General features: G+C 31.1%; 1 protein-coding gene across 1 annotated transcript; it reads right to left on the reverse strand.

Annotated features, from left to right (window-relative positions):
• Positions 1–11133: 11133 nt before the first annotated feature.
• Positions 11134–12362, reverse strand: LOC115700585 (uncharacterized). The gene is made up of 2 exons (XM_030628177.2): positions 11715–12362; positions 11134–11470 (listed from the first exon to the last, which is right to left on the reverse strand). Exons 1-2 carry the CDS (start codon positions 12135–12137, stop codon positions 11354–11356), a joined length of 540 nt encoding a protein of 179 aa, XP_030484037.1. The 5' UTR covers positions 12138–12362; the 3' UTR covers positions 11134–11353.
• Between the last annotated feature and the right edge of the window lie 1291 nt (positions 12363–13653).

The following is a 13653-nucleotide window of genomic DNA, read 5'->3' on the forward strand; positions in this document are numbered from 1 at the left end:
AGAGAAATGCTAAAGGGCATGTGTCAATGTCGCTATTCATCCAATTAAGTATTGAGTCCCATATAATTTAATATAATAATTTTTAGGAAGTATTGCTAGCCAATCGCAAGGTGACATGTCGAGGGTACTAAGCAGCACCGGTGTCTTATAGCAATGCTCTTATTATAATGGCTCATTTCCATATTTTCTCTTTCTAAGTTTACCAATTCATTGCCTAGGAAACACTTGAGTATAAGGATTATTTATAGAGAGATGCTACAAGACAGTCGAGTACTATAATAGGTGGTACAATTTATTATTGGATCATGCACATTTTAAATCTTACAAAAATACTAATTTTTTTTTTATTGTCAAATATATCTAGATAGATATATATATATTTTTACATTTTTCTATAAAAAATTTTAAAAATATTATGTTAAAGTTTTATTATTACAAAAATATTGTATTAGTAAAATAAAAATAATAACTTAAAACAACTAAGACAGTTAAAAAACAACTCTAAAATAATTTAATAAACAAAATGAAAATAATTACAAAACAATAGAAAAATAATAAAACATTGATATAATTACAATATGCAAAACAATATCAACTCCTCAACATGTTTTCGTATTACAAAATTCTTTTTTTTACTTAATTTTGACAACTTGATGTATCTTTTTATACTATTACATTATTTTTCTTCATGGAATTTGTTGTTATAACTGTCAGAACTTATTTTACTAGGATCTAGATTTACTAACATGTATGTTTGATTATATCACTATAATCTAACATCTTAAATATGAATTCCTTAAAACAATAAAATAAACACATAAAAATTTATAGAAAGCCTTACAAAGCCTTACATTTGTTATAGCAGAATTAAATGATTCCTTTCGTTCAAACAAAGCCTTACATTTGTGACATCATGATTAAATGATTCCTTCCGTTCAAATCTGTAACCCTTGATCCTTTCTGTCGTAGAGTATGATCAAGATCTGAACCTGGAGACTCCTTCTGTTGTTGAAATTCTACACAATCTTTCACACTATCTTGAGTATTATCTTGAATTATGTGGGCAACTCCTCAATTCACTTCAGGCTTCAAAATTTCAAGAGAATAAGAAGGTTTTAAATAAGGATGGTGGCTCTTTTCTATTTTCTATTTGTCTCACAAAAGTTATCAGAAATAGGTTAAGTTGTCAGTTTAAGAAATAAGAGCATCTTATTCTATTTATAGGATAGCTTCTAGGATTAGATTTAGAAATAAAATAGAATTATAAAAAAATATATATAATTTGGCTTTAATTGAACTTTATGGGCAAACCTGGTGTGAGCCCTACGGGATTTTAATTTTACCATTTTATTTAAAACTTATCTTTCTCTTTTCACAAATTCTAACTCTATAAATGTCAAATTTATCTATTTAATAATTATAATTAATTATCAAATAAAATTTTCATTTAACTTATTTATTAATTAGACCTTAAAAGTCTCTTAATTAATAAACAAACCTTAAATCGTCTTTTTCTTCTCAAATAAGCCCTTGCTTAGCGAAAATTTACAAACAAGATATAGTCTTATACAGGATTCTAAATGATTAATTAAAACCAATTAATTGAGTCTACAAGACAATATGATCTCAACTAGTTTGGGGACCATGGGCCTATATAATCAAGCTCTCAATAAGTAGTTCTAGAATTTACCAAGTAAATTTCCTATCTTATTAATTCCGCCTAACTCCGCTATAGATTTGAAATTGCACTCTTGATTACATAGAACACCCTATTCACCAAGAACAGATATGCTATGAATTATCCATTATTTCAATTTAAATGTTCAAAGATCCTCTATTATTAATTTACATCGAGTAGGGACAAATTTACCGTTCTACCCCTCAATGTATTTTATCTTTAAAATACTTAGCATCCTATAAATGATATTTTAGTAAACTAATATAATTACTGAAATAAGAGTTCTTCTATTTATGTCTATTAAGCCAAGCTCAAAAGAAATTATCATTTCACTTCTATATAGTTATAGAAGTTATAGATTCTATTAACGCAGATTTTCGTTAACCAAATTTGAGCCTCACGATTATGATTCAACACAGAAAATATAAAAGTTGTAGAAAAATAAAATATGAACACCGGGGTTTTTTACGTGGTTTTGCAGTTAAAATTCTGCATAGTCCACGATTCAATCTTATTTAGATTTCTGAGTATTTTTTTCAGGACCTCTTGTATAAGAGTTTTTTCATCCCTTTTTTGAGATTGTTTGCAACTATTTATAATTGCATAGTGGTAGTCAGTTACAAGGCTGACCAAAATGTAATTACAGTCATTATCCCTTAAATCGTGGGATCTGATTACATATCATGAAATGTAAATGGGGTGTATAATTTTGAAAATCATTTAGCTATGATTTTCCCGCTTTTACTGGGTCAGAAATATCGTGTATTAAACACATCTTTAATTGTTGAATCTAGAGACGTCTCGATAGAAACTTGATTGTTATGATCCCAATGGCGAGCTGGAACCATTCTTCTTTCCAAGATCGACAAGATATGTTTTACGTTGATTGCGGGTATATGGAAATCCTCTGACTTGCTAGGATTATGAGTCTCGCTTCCGTTAGTTGGATGAAACTATAGGAAGCTTCCTCGTAGTGAGATGTTCATCTCACATTCTTGTTCTTCGAGCCAATCCGACTTTTATACTTAGTTTGTTTATTGTAAGCTAAGGTATGTGTTACTCTTCTCCGGTGCCTCGCTATTCTCCTTTAGCTTGACACGTGTCCTCCAGCTGAATTTCGGGTATAACAGATTCTATATGTATGATTAGCGCTCCCACTCTCTTACACTATCATGTTCCCAAGATGTAAGTATTGGGCCGATCCAATTGGTCAACTTTAACGAACAAGTCAAAGAACACAAATAATACAGTTAAGCCAAAACCTAACTATCTTAGGATTAAGATCTATTAATCTAAGATCAACTAAGTGATATTGACTTAGAAAAGATATAACGGTAAGTTTATGATATTTTTTCCATTGTCAATATCGGTCTAGTCTGATGTATATCCAATACATTTGATACTAGTATACTTTGCTAATGTCTTGGAAAAGACATTTTACTTATACAAGTGCAAGTAAATTTTATCGTTGATTATCACGTCAATGTAAATTTAATGCACTGATAAATCATGGGACTAAAGAATTTGAAGCATATAATCACAATTACTTTTCATTGTAATGACATTACTGTAATTGTGAATAATTATATGTTATGGATTTAAATAGAAATTGTATATTAAAACTATTATTTGAAAACTACATGTAAACTTAAATGACTTCTAATCTTCTATTGATAGTAAATATTAAGATTACATTGAAATGGATTTTATTTAGGATATAAAATTCCAACAAACTTCCACTTGCACTAATATAAAACTTAAACTACATTTTAATTAACCTATTGTCTTTATATATATACAAAGTGTAGTGTGTTTGGCTTTGCCCAAATAACAGGAATCGTAAGGTTGTAGCAGGTAATAGCTTTCTCCACTATTATTTCTTTTTATATTCACACAATACTGTGGAACATCGTTTTTCTATATGTAGTACTCCTCTAGGTATACTGAATTCTTTAATGCCTGATAAGTACATCTAAATGTGCAGAAGACACAACACTTACCTTATCCAAAATGAATCGGAAATAAAATAATCAAGAACTTTCTTTAGTTTGAATAATTTTCTAGTGCATTTTAAAAGTAACTAAGTCATTTAACTTCACTGGTGGAACTAAACTATTATAGATGGGTTTTACACTCTTTCAGAATAATTCTTCCACCCCCAAAGTAATCACCATCCCAGATATTAAATTCTGAGTTGATGCAGATTTAAGGATTCTAAAATCACCCCTAATATCTAACATATAAGTCACTTTTAGAGACTCTTTCTTGAATTGTCTCCCCATGTTCCTTTGTTGGATTACATCTTTGATGGCTCCCACTCAACAATAGGAGTCTGATTTAATGCATACACAAGTGTGCATTTAACCTCTTACTATTAGTACTAAGGGACATCCTGTTGTGATATTTATCTTTTTCTAAAAAACATAAATTCCTTCTAGGCTAAGTCATCAACATAACATTCTAGCTTTAACATTAATGTAAAATACTTACTTAAGATTAAGTAATCATTAGAGATACCATAAAACAATTCATAAGGACTAGAAATTGTGCTTAATTCTTTCGAATAGACATTGTAAGATTTCCTATCTTATCTTCGTAATTCTGATAAATTATAACTACTTGTGTGAATAGTTAAATTAATTTTTCTTAGCTTTATTTCAAAGTTGTTTTCCTGAATATATCAACGTGAGTCATCACTAGTGTCATCCAAATAATAACGGGCTGAAAAAATCCTCCCACTCTTATAAGGTATTGTGATCTATGTCGAGGAACTTTAGTGGTATATTGGAACATATACAGGGTCAATACAATTCCACTAGTTTGTTAGTTAGAGTAGTATATTATTTCTATGTCTTATCACAATATGTGTGTTATAAAGTTTTGTGGTAATAAGTTCTGAATATAATCTAGAGTTCCTTGTAAAAGATTGTAAAAAATCTTTGAACTGCATATACCAATAACTTAACTTCTCCACCCCTATTAAATCATAAGATCTTTTATTAAATAAAATTATATTAATTGCTTAAGAAAGGACAATCTATATCTATATATAATAATAAAGGAAAGCACAAAATAAGTTTAGGTGACATCTTAGATTTTTTTTTATTCTATTTTTAAAATTTTGTGAATTTTTTCTTTTTTGTTTAGAAAAGAACTACAAAAATACATGGAACTAAATGTCCCACATTGTTTATAAATTATGTAGGCATCATCCATGTAGGTTATAAATATTATTCTTTTTATGCTATATTAATTCATCCAAAAATATTTTTATTTATGGGTGATTGATTAATTTCTTACCTTATGAGTTCTTATTATTTTATTTTTAATGTCTTATAATTTTTTATGTTTCACTTAATATACATTTCATTATTTATATTTTTATAAATAATTATTTAATAAATATTTATTTTACAAGTTTTTTTATATTTGATGTAATATATAATAATATACAATTTATTATGAGTTAATTTTATTTTAAGATTATATATATAATTCTATATTTTTATTAGTCCAAAAAAATATTCAAACTAAATTATTTTAAATGAAACTAAACAATACCCTTTTTTTCTTAATATATATATCAAATGACTTGTATTACAACAAATAGTTTCTCATTTCTCATCAATGGAGAAGTTACGGGCCGTTTAATTTCATCAAGAGACTTAAGACAAGGCTGCCCCCTTTCTCCATATTTGTTCTTGATCTATTCTGAAAGACTATCGAGACTTCTTCTACATGAAGAAAATGTGGGACAGTTGGAAGGCTTTAAACTTACCAGACGGGCTCCGCCAATATCTCACCTGCTTTTTGCTGACGATAGCCTTCTTTTCTGTCAAGCAAATGAGAGTCCGTGTCTTGCTATCAAAAGAGTTTTGGATACTTATCATCGTGCTTCGGGAAAAGTTCTCAATTCAGACAATTCGGTGATGTCATTCTCCCCTAACACGAGCTTAGCTGCTCAAATATTCTTCCATAGACGGCTTTCGTGCCTATTAGTGAATCCCATGAAAAATATCTTGGCCTCCCATCATATTCCAGAAGAGACAAAAAGAAGCTCTTTAGCAATATCAAAGAAAAAATTTGGAAACTTATGCATACATGGAGTGAGAAAATCTTCTCAGCGGGGGGCTAGTAAGTTCTTCTCAAAGCTGTGGTACAATCAATCCCTACATATGCAATGAGTTACTTTCGCCTTCCCAACTACTTTTGTAAGCAACTAGAATCAATGATGGCCAATTTTTGGTGGGAAATGAATGAAAACAGCTCTAAGATACATTGGCGCTCGTGGAACTTACTTTGTAAAAAAAAGAGAGAAGGAGGAATGGGTTTTCGCTCTTTTGTTCACTTTAATCAAGCTCTCCTTGCGAAGCAAGCTTGGCGTCTTGTGGAGAAGCTTGATTCCTTGCTTGGACAGCTGCTGAAATGCAAATATTTTCCTAACAACACTTTTCTTGAATCTCATGTTGGCCATTCGCCTTCATTGACTTGACAAGGCATTCATTGGGGTCGAGAACTCCTAATTGAAGGAGTGAGATGGAAAATCAGTGGGGGGAGAACAGTTAGATGCGGTGTCGATCCTTGGATTCCTGGATACACTAATTTTCTCCCTATTCATTACTTTGGTCCATCAAGCTGTGTTTTTGAAAACTTTATAACGGAGGAAAGAAAATGGGATATAGACATCAGCAAGTTTTTTCATCACTAGATGTTGACAGAATTTTAACCATCCCACTAAGCTACTTTAGCAGCGATGACACCCTTATTTGGCATCACCACTCTTCGGGTTACTACACGGTCCAAACTGGTTATCACTTGGCTGCATCACTTGAAGACTCTATTCTTAGTTCGAGTTCTACATCAACGACCTCTTGGTGGAAATTCTTTTGGTCGCTTCAACGTCCTCCAAAAGTAAAAAAATTTGCCTGGCATGTTATTCACGATGCTCTTCCAGTTGCCACAGCCCTTGTCCGAAGGAAGATAATCACAAATTCAACATGCTCCGTCTGTCGACAAGCCTGGGAAATAATTGGCCATGCCCTCTTTGGTTGCAAATATGCTAAGAGAGTTTGGAGATCAATGAATGTACAATTCGATTGGCATGCTAGCTCCTCCATGAAGAAAGGGGATTGCTTACATTTCCTTTCAACAATCCATTCTACCTCTGAAATGGAGCAAATCTTTTGTACCCTTTGGTCTATTTGGACTGAAAGAAATAAGGTAGTTCATGGCAAAGTTGCAAAACCAACTGTTGTTACTGGTTCTACTGCTGTTACTCTACTCTAGAATTTTCAAGCTGCTAATCAAAAATATCAGCACGTCAAACCAGTTGTTAATCCAGAATCTTCCACTGCTCCTTCGGTTGTTGCTTCTTCTTCACATACATCAGTTTTTGTTGCACCTCACACACGATGGAAACCACCTGCTGCTGGTTTACTAAAACTAAATGTCAATGCGGTTGTTCAAGCCTCAACAAACATAATTGACTTGGGTGCTGTGGTGCGGAATGAACATGGCGAGGTGGTTGCAGCACTTTCAATGTCGATGAAGGGCAACTTATTGTCACATGAAATGGAAGCTAAAGCACTATTTTTTGGCTTAAACATGGCTCTGCAACATCAATTGCCAATAAATTATGTGGAAACAGATGCTCTATTGGTCTCTAATGCTTTAAGAGCTCCCTTCAATTCAATTTCATCCTTTAATGATTTAATTGTAGATGTTGTTAGTCTTTTATCCTTTTTCCCAAATGTACATGTGTTTCTCATGTCAAACGTGATGCCAATATGGCTGCTCATGGGTTGGCTAAGCATGCGTTAGGGGTGGATGAGGCTTATTTTTGGTTAGAGAATATCCCTCCACCTATTTGCTCTGTTGTTGTAAACGAAATTCTTTTCTAGTTTATAATAACAAGTATCTTTCCCTCAAAAAAAATTTAAAAAATTATTAAAACTGCGTGAAGCGCGAATCTATTCCCTAGTTATTTATAAACATTGACTTTAACTTCAAGTTTATGTGGTATTATCTCTTTGCATAGATTATTATAGCATAGATTATTACAACATAGATTTTGTATCAATGATAAATGTAAAATACATAATAACTTGATAAAAAAACAAATATAATTTTGATATTGGCATAAAAGTAATAGAATATAAAGCTCAATTTTATAAAAGTAACTCGTAATGAAATTCTTTTAAAGAGAAAAATTTAAATTAATACTCTCAAAAATGTCACAATGATTGCTTGCAATATATGAAATAGAAATAGAAATTTCAAAACTAAATTGTTTGAAAATTAAAACAATGAATTCAAAAAAAAAAAAAAAATGAGCTTTATCTTCTAGCTTGGACATTCTCTACCCTTCTGTCTAACTATTTGTCTCAACTTGCTAGGATAGACATCCAACTTTAAGTAGCTAGAACTGAAAAGAAAAAAAAAAGTACATAAACATGGTTAGTATATCTAGAATTAATAACCTAAATGGATAATAATTCTCTAAAATGCATTAATTCTCAATAAAATTTGAAATATCTTGATTCTTTGCCAAAAACTTAGGACACTGGGGTTTCCAGTGGCCCTTTTCATTGCAATAAAAGCATTTCAATTTTCCTTTTGCCTTTGAATTAGAAGCCTTTTTGCCCTTATTAATTGTGTTAACATCTTTAAGAGGCCTTTTTTTGTTAGTTCCAATTCTTTTTCTTGTTGAGTTTGAAAGTAGTGGCAATATTTGTCTCAACTTTTGTCGTACCATTCGTAGCATTACTAGAACTAAGAGCTTTTTTACCTCCTTTCTGTGGACCTCCAATCAAACTATCAAATGTCTAAGGGTTGTTGATCAACTCGTGAAAGTCAAATGTCAACTTATTCATGTCGTAGTTTGAAGTAAAGGGGCAAAAAAGTTGGAATTAAACTGTTCAAGATCAAACTCACTTGAGTTTCTTCATCTATGATAGCTTCATGGATCTTAACTTCCTGGGAATAACTAGCCATCTGGAGAAGGTGTTCATGCACATTCTAATCAGGTTTCATCCATGCATTGATAAAGTTCTTAGTCGCATTAAAATGAGCTTGATCTGATGCCTTCCCAAATAGTTTAGTTAATTGGTTCATGATCTTGACAGCCATGAGAGTGTTAGCAAACCTTCTTTTCAAGGTATCAACCATGTTAGACAGCATAAAGAAACGACCTTTGTTGTTAGCATTCTGCAAATGCTCAAATTTATCTCTTACTGTCTTGGTTACATTTTCACCTGGTCGTTCAGGAGCTTCCTCAGTTAACATAAACAAATAATTTTCACCTATGAGAGCAATATTAATGTTCTCTTTCCACGTGACAAAATTAGCTCTAGAGATCTTGTTGTTAGTCAATAGTGACACAATTGGGTTGTTCATAGTCATATTGAAAACTATAATTATCAATAAATAGAAATTAATATAGGTTTATTACAAATTCATACACATATTAGAAAATTTGTAAACATTTAGCATGTAATGAAGACATGTGAAAAAGCAAAACAAACACATCTCAAAATTTCTAAGGTTTTCAACTAAATGATATACAGTGTCCCGTTTAGGTGAGAGTCAAAGATATCATCAATTGAATAGAGTTGTTACCTCATCTAAAAATGGACACAATTCTAGCAACCTTTTAATTGATCAAAATAAGAATTTGACATTGTCATATTTAGGCGAGAGTCAAGGTCATTCTTATTTTATGAGCTTCTACCATTATTTCATATTCTGTAAATCCTATTATGAGCAATCACTATTGGGGTAATCACTAAGAATAAAAAATTTAGAATAATACTTATTGTTAATGTAGATATTTGTTAATCAAGAATATTAGCCATTTTTGTAATAAATATATCACAACTACAGTAATAAATGAACACCAAAAAGTTTTTAACGTGATTTTGAAGTTAATTCTTCATACTCCACGAATCCTTCTTATTAGTGATAATAATTGGAATACATAATGCAATAATATCAATAGTAATGATATCTTGCTTTTTATCTCTCAAATTGGTCGCCCCTTTTATCCTGAATTCTGTCACTATTTATAGCTGTATAGGATAACAGTTACTCTCTTGAGATCTAATCATTCATAACTGTTCATGAAACATGGACATTCCTCACGTTTCATTTTTATGCACATGGAATAATATTTAATAACTTCCTAACCGCTCTTTTATCATTATCCTTAAACAATTATGCTAACTATACTAGTTGTTTCTCGCTACCGTCTTTGTAGGAAAAATGCTAAGTATAGAGATACAATACTCCTCCCAGTCCTCTTTTACCATGATGGTATTAGCGAGGTGGTTACATCAACGTATAAAGAGGAACACAGTAGGGTGGAGTCCAGGCCGGCCCTATGTTAATTTGGGCCTTAGGCAAAAATAAAAATTGGGATCCAGTGAAAAAGTGAGGCTATTCGGATTTGAACTCTCATCCTCTTAGTTGTTAAACTAATCAAATTAGCACTAGGCTACAACACATATTTGGCATTAAAAGTATTATTATTTATTTTATTACTAACTATATTTTAATTTTTTTTTTCGAAATGGGGCCCTAAGCGGTGGGGGCCTAAGGCGGCCGCCTCCTTCGTCTTAGCTCAAGGTCGGCCCTAGTGGAGTTAAGTCCACCTCTTTTGTATTTGTATGCACAATCATCGGCCAAAGAGCCTAATGAAATAGACTCGTGGACCAAAGATAATTAATGTCTGAACCACGTAAAAATCTCTTGTTTGTTATTTTGTTATTTATACCTTCATTACTTTCTTAAGCTCTAATATTATTTGGTTGCCGAAAAACTCGGTAAACACTAATGTTCCCGCAATAATTAAAAAAAAATTCTCAAAAATTAAAATCTCAAATCTCATTTAAATTTTTTTAAAAAAAAATATATCATTTAATTAAGAAAATTAAACATACATGTATTATACTTAACATCACCTAATTAAATTTAATTAAAAAGAAAACTAATTATATGTGCACTGCACATAACATCAACCTTATTATGTGTTTTGATTATTTTGCACAAGGTTAAATAAATATGTATAATCTAATGTCCTCTTCTTTAAGTTTTAGGATGTTTGTGTATAAATTAGGTCTCAATATAAGTTTCTTAAAATTAATTATAAACCTTGACTAATCTCTATTAGATGGTAAAAAATGTTAAAGGGCACCAGTTATGCTCACTAACATAATGTGTTATATTACTATTTATATAATTAAATATGGAGTCTAATAGTACCTAAGCTTCTCCATCTCCTTTAGAGAAGATAGACACCTACATTTTCGCGATCCATTGTTCTTACAAGCTTCTCTATTTATAATGCTATAGATTATGAGCAATGATTCATATTTCTACTGTTAAATTTCCTCTTTTTCGTCTCATTCAAGACTACAAAATGGTTCAGATTTCTGATCTAGGTGCAATTTCAAAATAATGAAAACAAAATAATGAATGTCGTATAAAGAAAAGAAAGAAGCTTTTCAATGAATGAAAAACAAATTACATATGAAACAGAATAGTAGAACACATTAGGTTCTTTAGGAACTAGTACATGGGGGGGGGGGGGGGGGGGAACTTTTATATTGAACAATATATATATTATTGTAATCAGTGCATTTTTTAATAGTAAAATTAAATGAATTATTACAAGAGTACTTAACACTGAGAAATGTTTCCCTTTGTAATGTAATTGGACAGCCTCACATGAGCAGTGGAATCTTTCTTCTTTTTCTTGAAATGTTTAGATGCAGCTTTAAGCACCTTATTCCAAACCTGTAAATAAGACCCCAAAACCAAAGTAGAGACTTTTAAGAACAATTGACTTATTAGCACAAGTTGGAGATTTTTTTTCTTTCCTTCTTTCTAATTTCATAAAATTTACGAGGACACCTCCAAATTTTTAAGGTGAAAACTTTATAAATCAAAATTTCTTACCTAAATCTCAAATGGGTACCTCCAAATTGAAAATATAACAGGGAAAGAAAGAACAAAAATAAGAAGAGCTAGAGCAATGTACCTTTCTAGTAAGGGGATTGCAAGTGCCTTTACACGAAGGAGTTGAAGAGAAATCAGAAACCAATTTCTTCTTAAAGCTGTTCTTGTTCTTCGTTTTGCTCTTCAAAGCACTGAGATTTAAGGCAAAACCCGTGGTCGTCGTCTTAATCATCTTCTTTTTCTTCTTCTTGGAATGAACTTTTTGAAAGCTGCAATTTGGGTTGCCTAACTCAAAACCCATCTCCAGATTGAGGTTTCTGGGCGAAGCGAAATCCGAATCGGAGTCCAAATCTGCATGGCTGTAAGGTCGAGGGACCAAGGGAGACCATATTGAGCTCTGAGAATAATCGAAATCGAAAGCGGAATTGTCTGGAAACTTGCAGAGAAGCTCTTTGGACATTAATGGCTCCAAATACTCCACCACTTTTGCGTTGCAAAAATCCATTAATGCTTCTTCCTTGTTCAAAACTTTCTCCAACTTTTGTGATGAAAGCTGAAAAAGCAAACGGGAATGGTGGTTTTATTTTAAGCAGCAGCGAAAGGGAAAGATACAGAAAAAGTGACCGTTGGAATGGGATGGGTTCGGTGTTGCTTTTATGTACTACTAATACTTACTCACATAGTACGTAATTTTCATTTTATAATTGTTAATTGCTGTGCTTGTGTCTCACCAATAACACCAAACATAGATTCTCTAATATAAAATAGAGAATTTTTTTTTTTGTAAAATAAAATAAAGAATCTTTAAATCTTTAAAATTTTAAACAAATGAAAAGACACTACACCAAACAAGTCAATTAGTGACATTTTATTTAGGGGATTTTAGAAAAATACCAATTTTTCTTTGTTATTTTTTATATTTTTACTGTTATACTTTTTTTTTTTTTTTAATATTTTTACGGTATCAAGTTATCAAAAATATTGTGTTAATATTTTAAAATTACAAAAATAATGTATTTCTATAAAATAAAAAAAAAACAATAAAAAAACATATCTAAAACAAATTAACAAATAATATGAAAATAATTATAAAACAATAAAAAAATAATTAGAAAGTAACAAAAAGTAACAAAATAATAATCTAATTTCAATATGCAAAATAATACTAACTCCTCATTATGTTTTTATTTTACTATTGGAAATTTTTTAAGAATATACATAAATTATAAATGAGGAGCGTTAATTAGTAATTACAACTTCCTATTGCAACCTCTTAGTCAACCTCCACGTTCAAAATCACATGCCGAAATATTTTTTTTCATAAGAGTATTCGTTATAGTTACAGTATCAACCCTATAAATTTTTGAAAAATTTCGAATAGTTTACAATACCAAAAACAGAGTTCCTGATATTTCAGTTTACCACGCTTGTTCAAAAAACTTCAAACGAATTTAATTTTTCAAAAATTTACAAGGATGATGTTGTAAGCATAACGAACACCGCCATAAAAAAATATTCCAACATGTGTTTTCAGGCATGAAGATTGACTAAGAGGTTGTAATAAGAGGTTGACGGTAGCACTCCTCATTATAAATATATTACACAAATCATGTTAACTATTTAAATCGATCCCATACCGCCTATATTTGTACCGACTACAAACTAATACACATCTCTTTACTTTCCATTTTCTTAACTCAACGCACTATTGGGAATAATAGATTGTATTCCAATTCCCTTCAGGATCAATATTTACAGAAAAATACAATGGGGACTCTGAAATTCCTTTCCGATGTGAAAGATCTGTCAAAACTACAATCACAGAGCATATTCAGAATTTTCGGATATCTTCCAATGTAAATAGTATTTTAAGAATAATAATCAAAACACTAAATGCATGACAAGAAATTAGCTCGTGGCAAATAAAAACCACGGTAAACCTTCCACTATAACAATAATAATGGGTACACAATATTACACCATCAAGTTTTGACAAATACTTGAGGAATGCACTCAAAACT

Source organism: Cannabis sativa, chromosome 8 (assembly GCF_029168945.1).
Source record: "Cannabis sativa cultivar Pink pepper isolate KNU-18-1 chromosome 8, ASM2916894v1, whole genome shotgun sequence".
Classification (NCBI taxonomy): Eukaryota; Viridiplantae; Streptophyta; class Magnoliopsida; order Rosales; family Cannabaceae; genus Cannabis; species Cannabis sativa.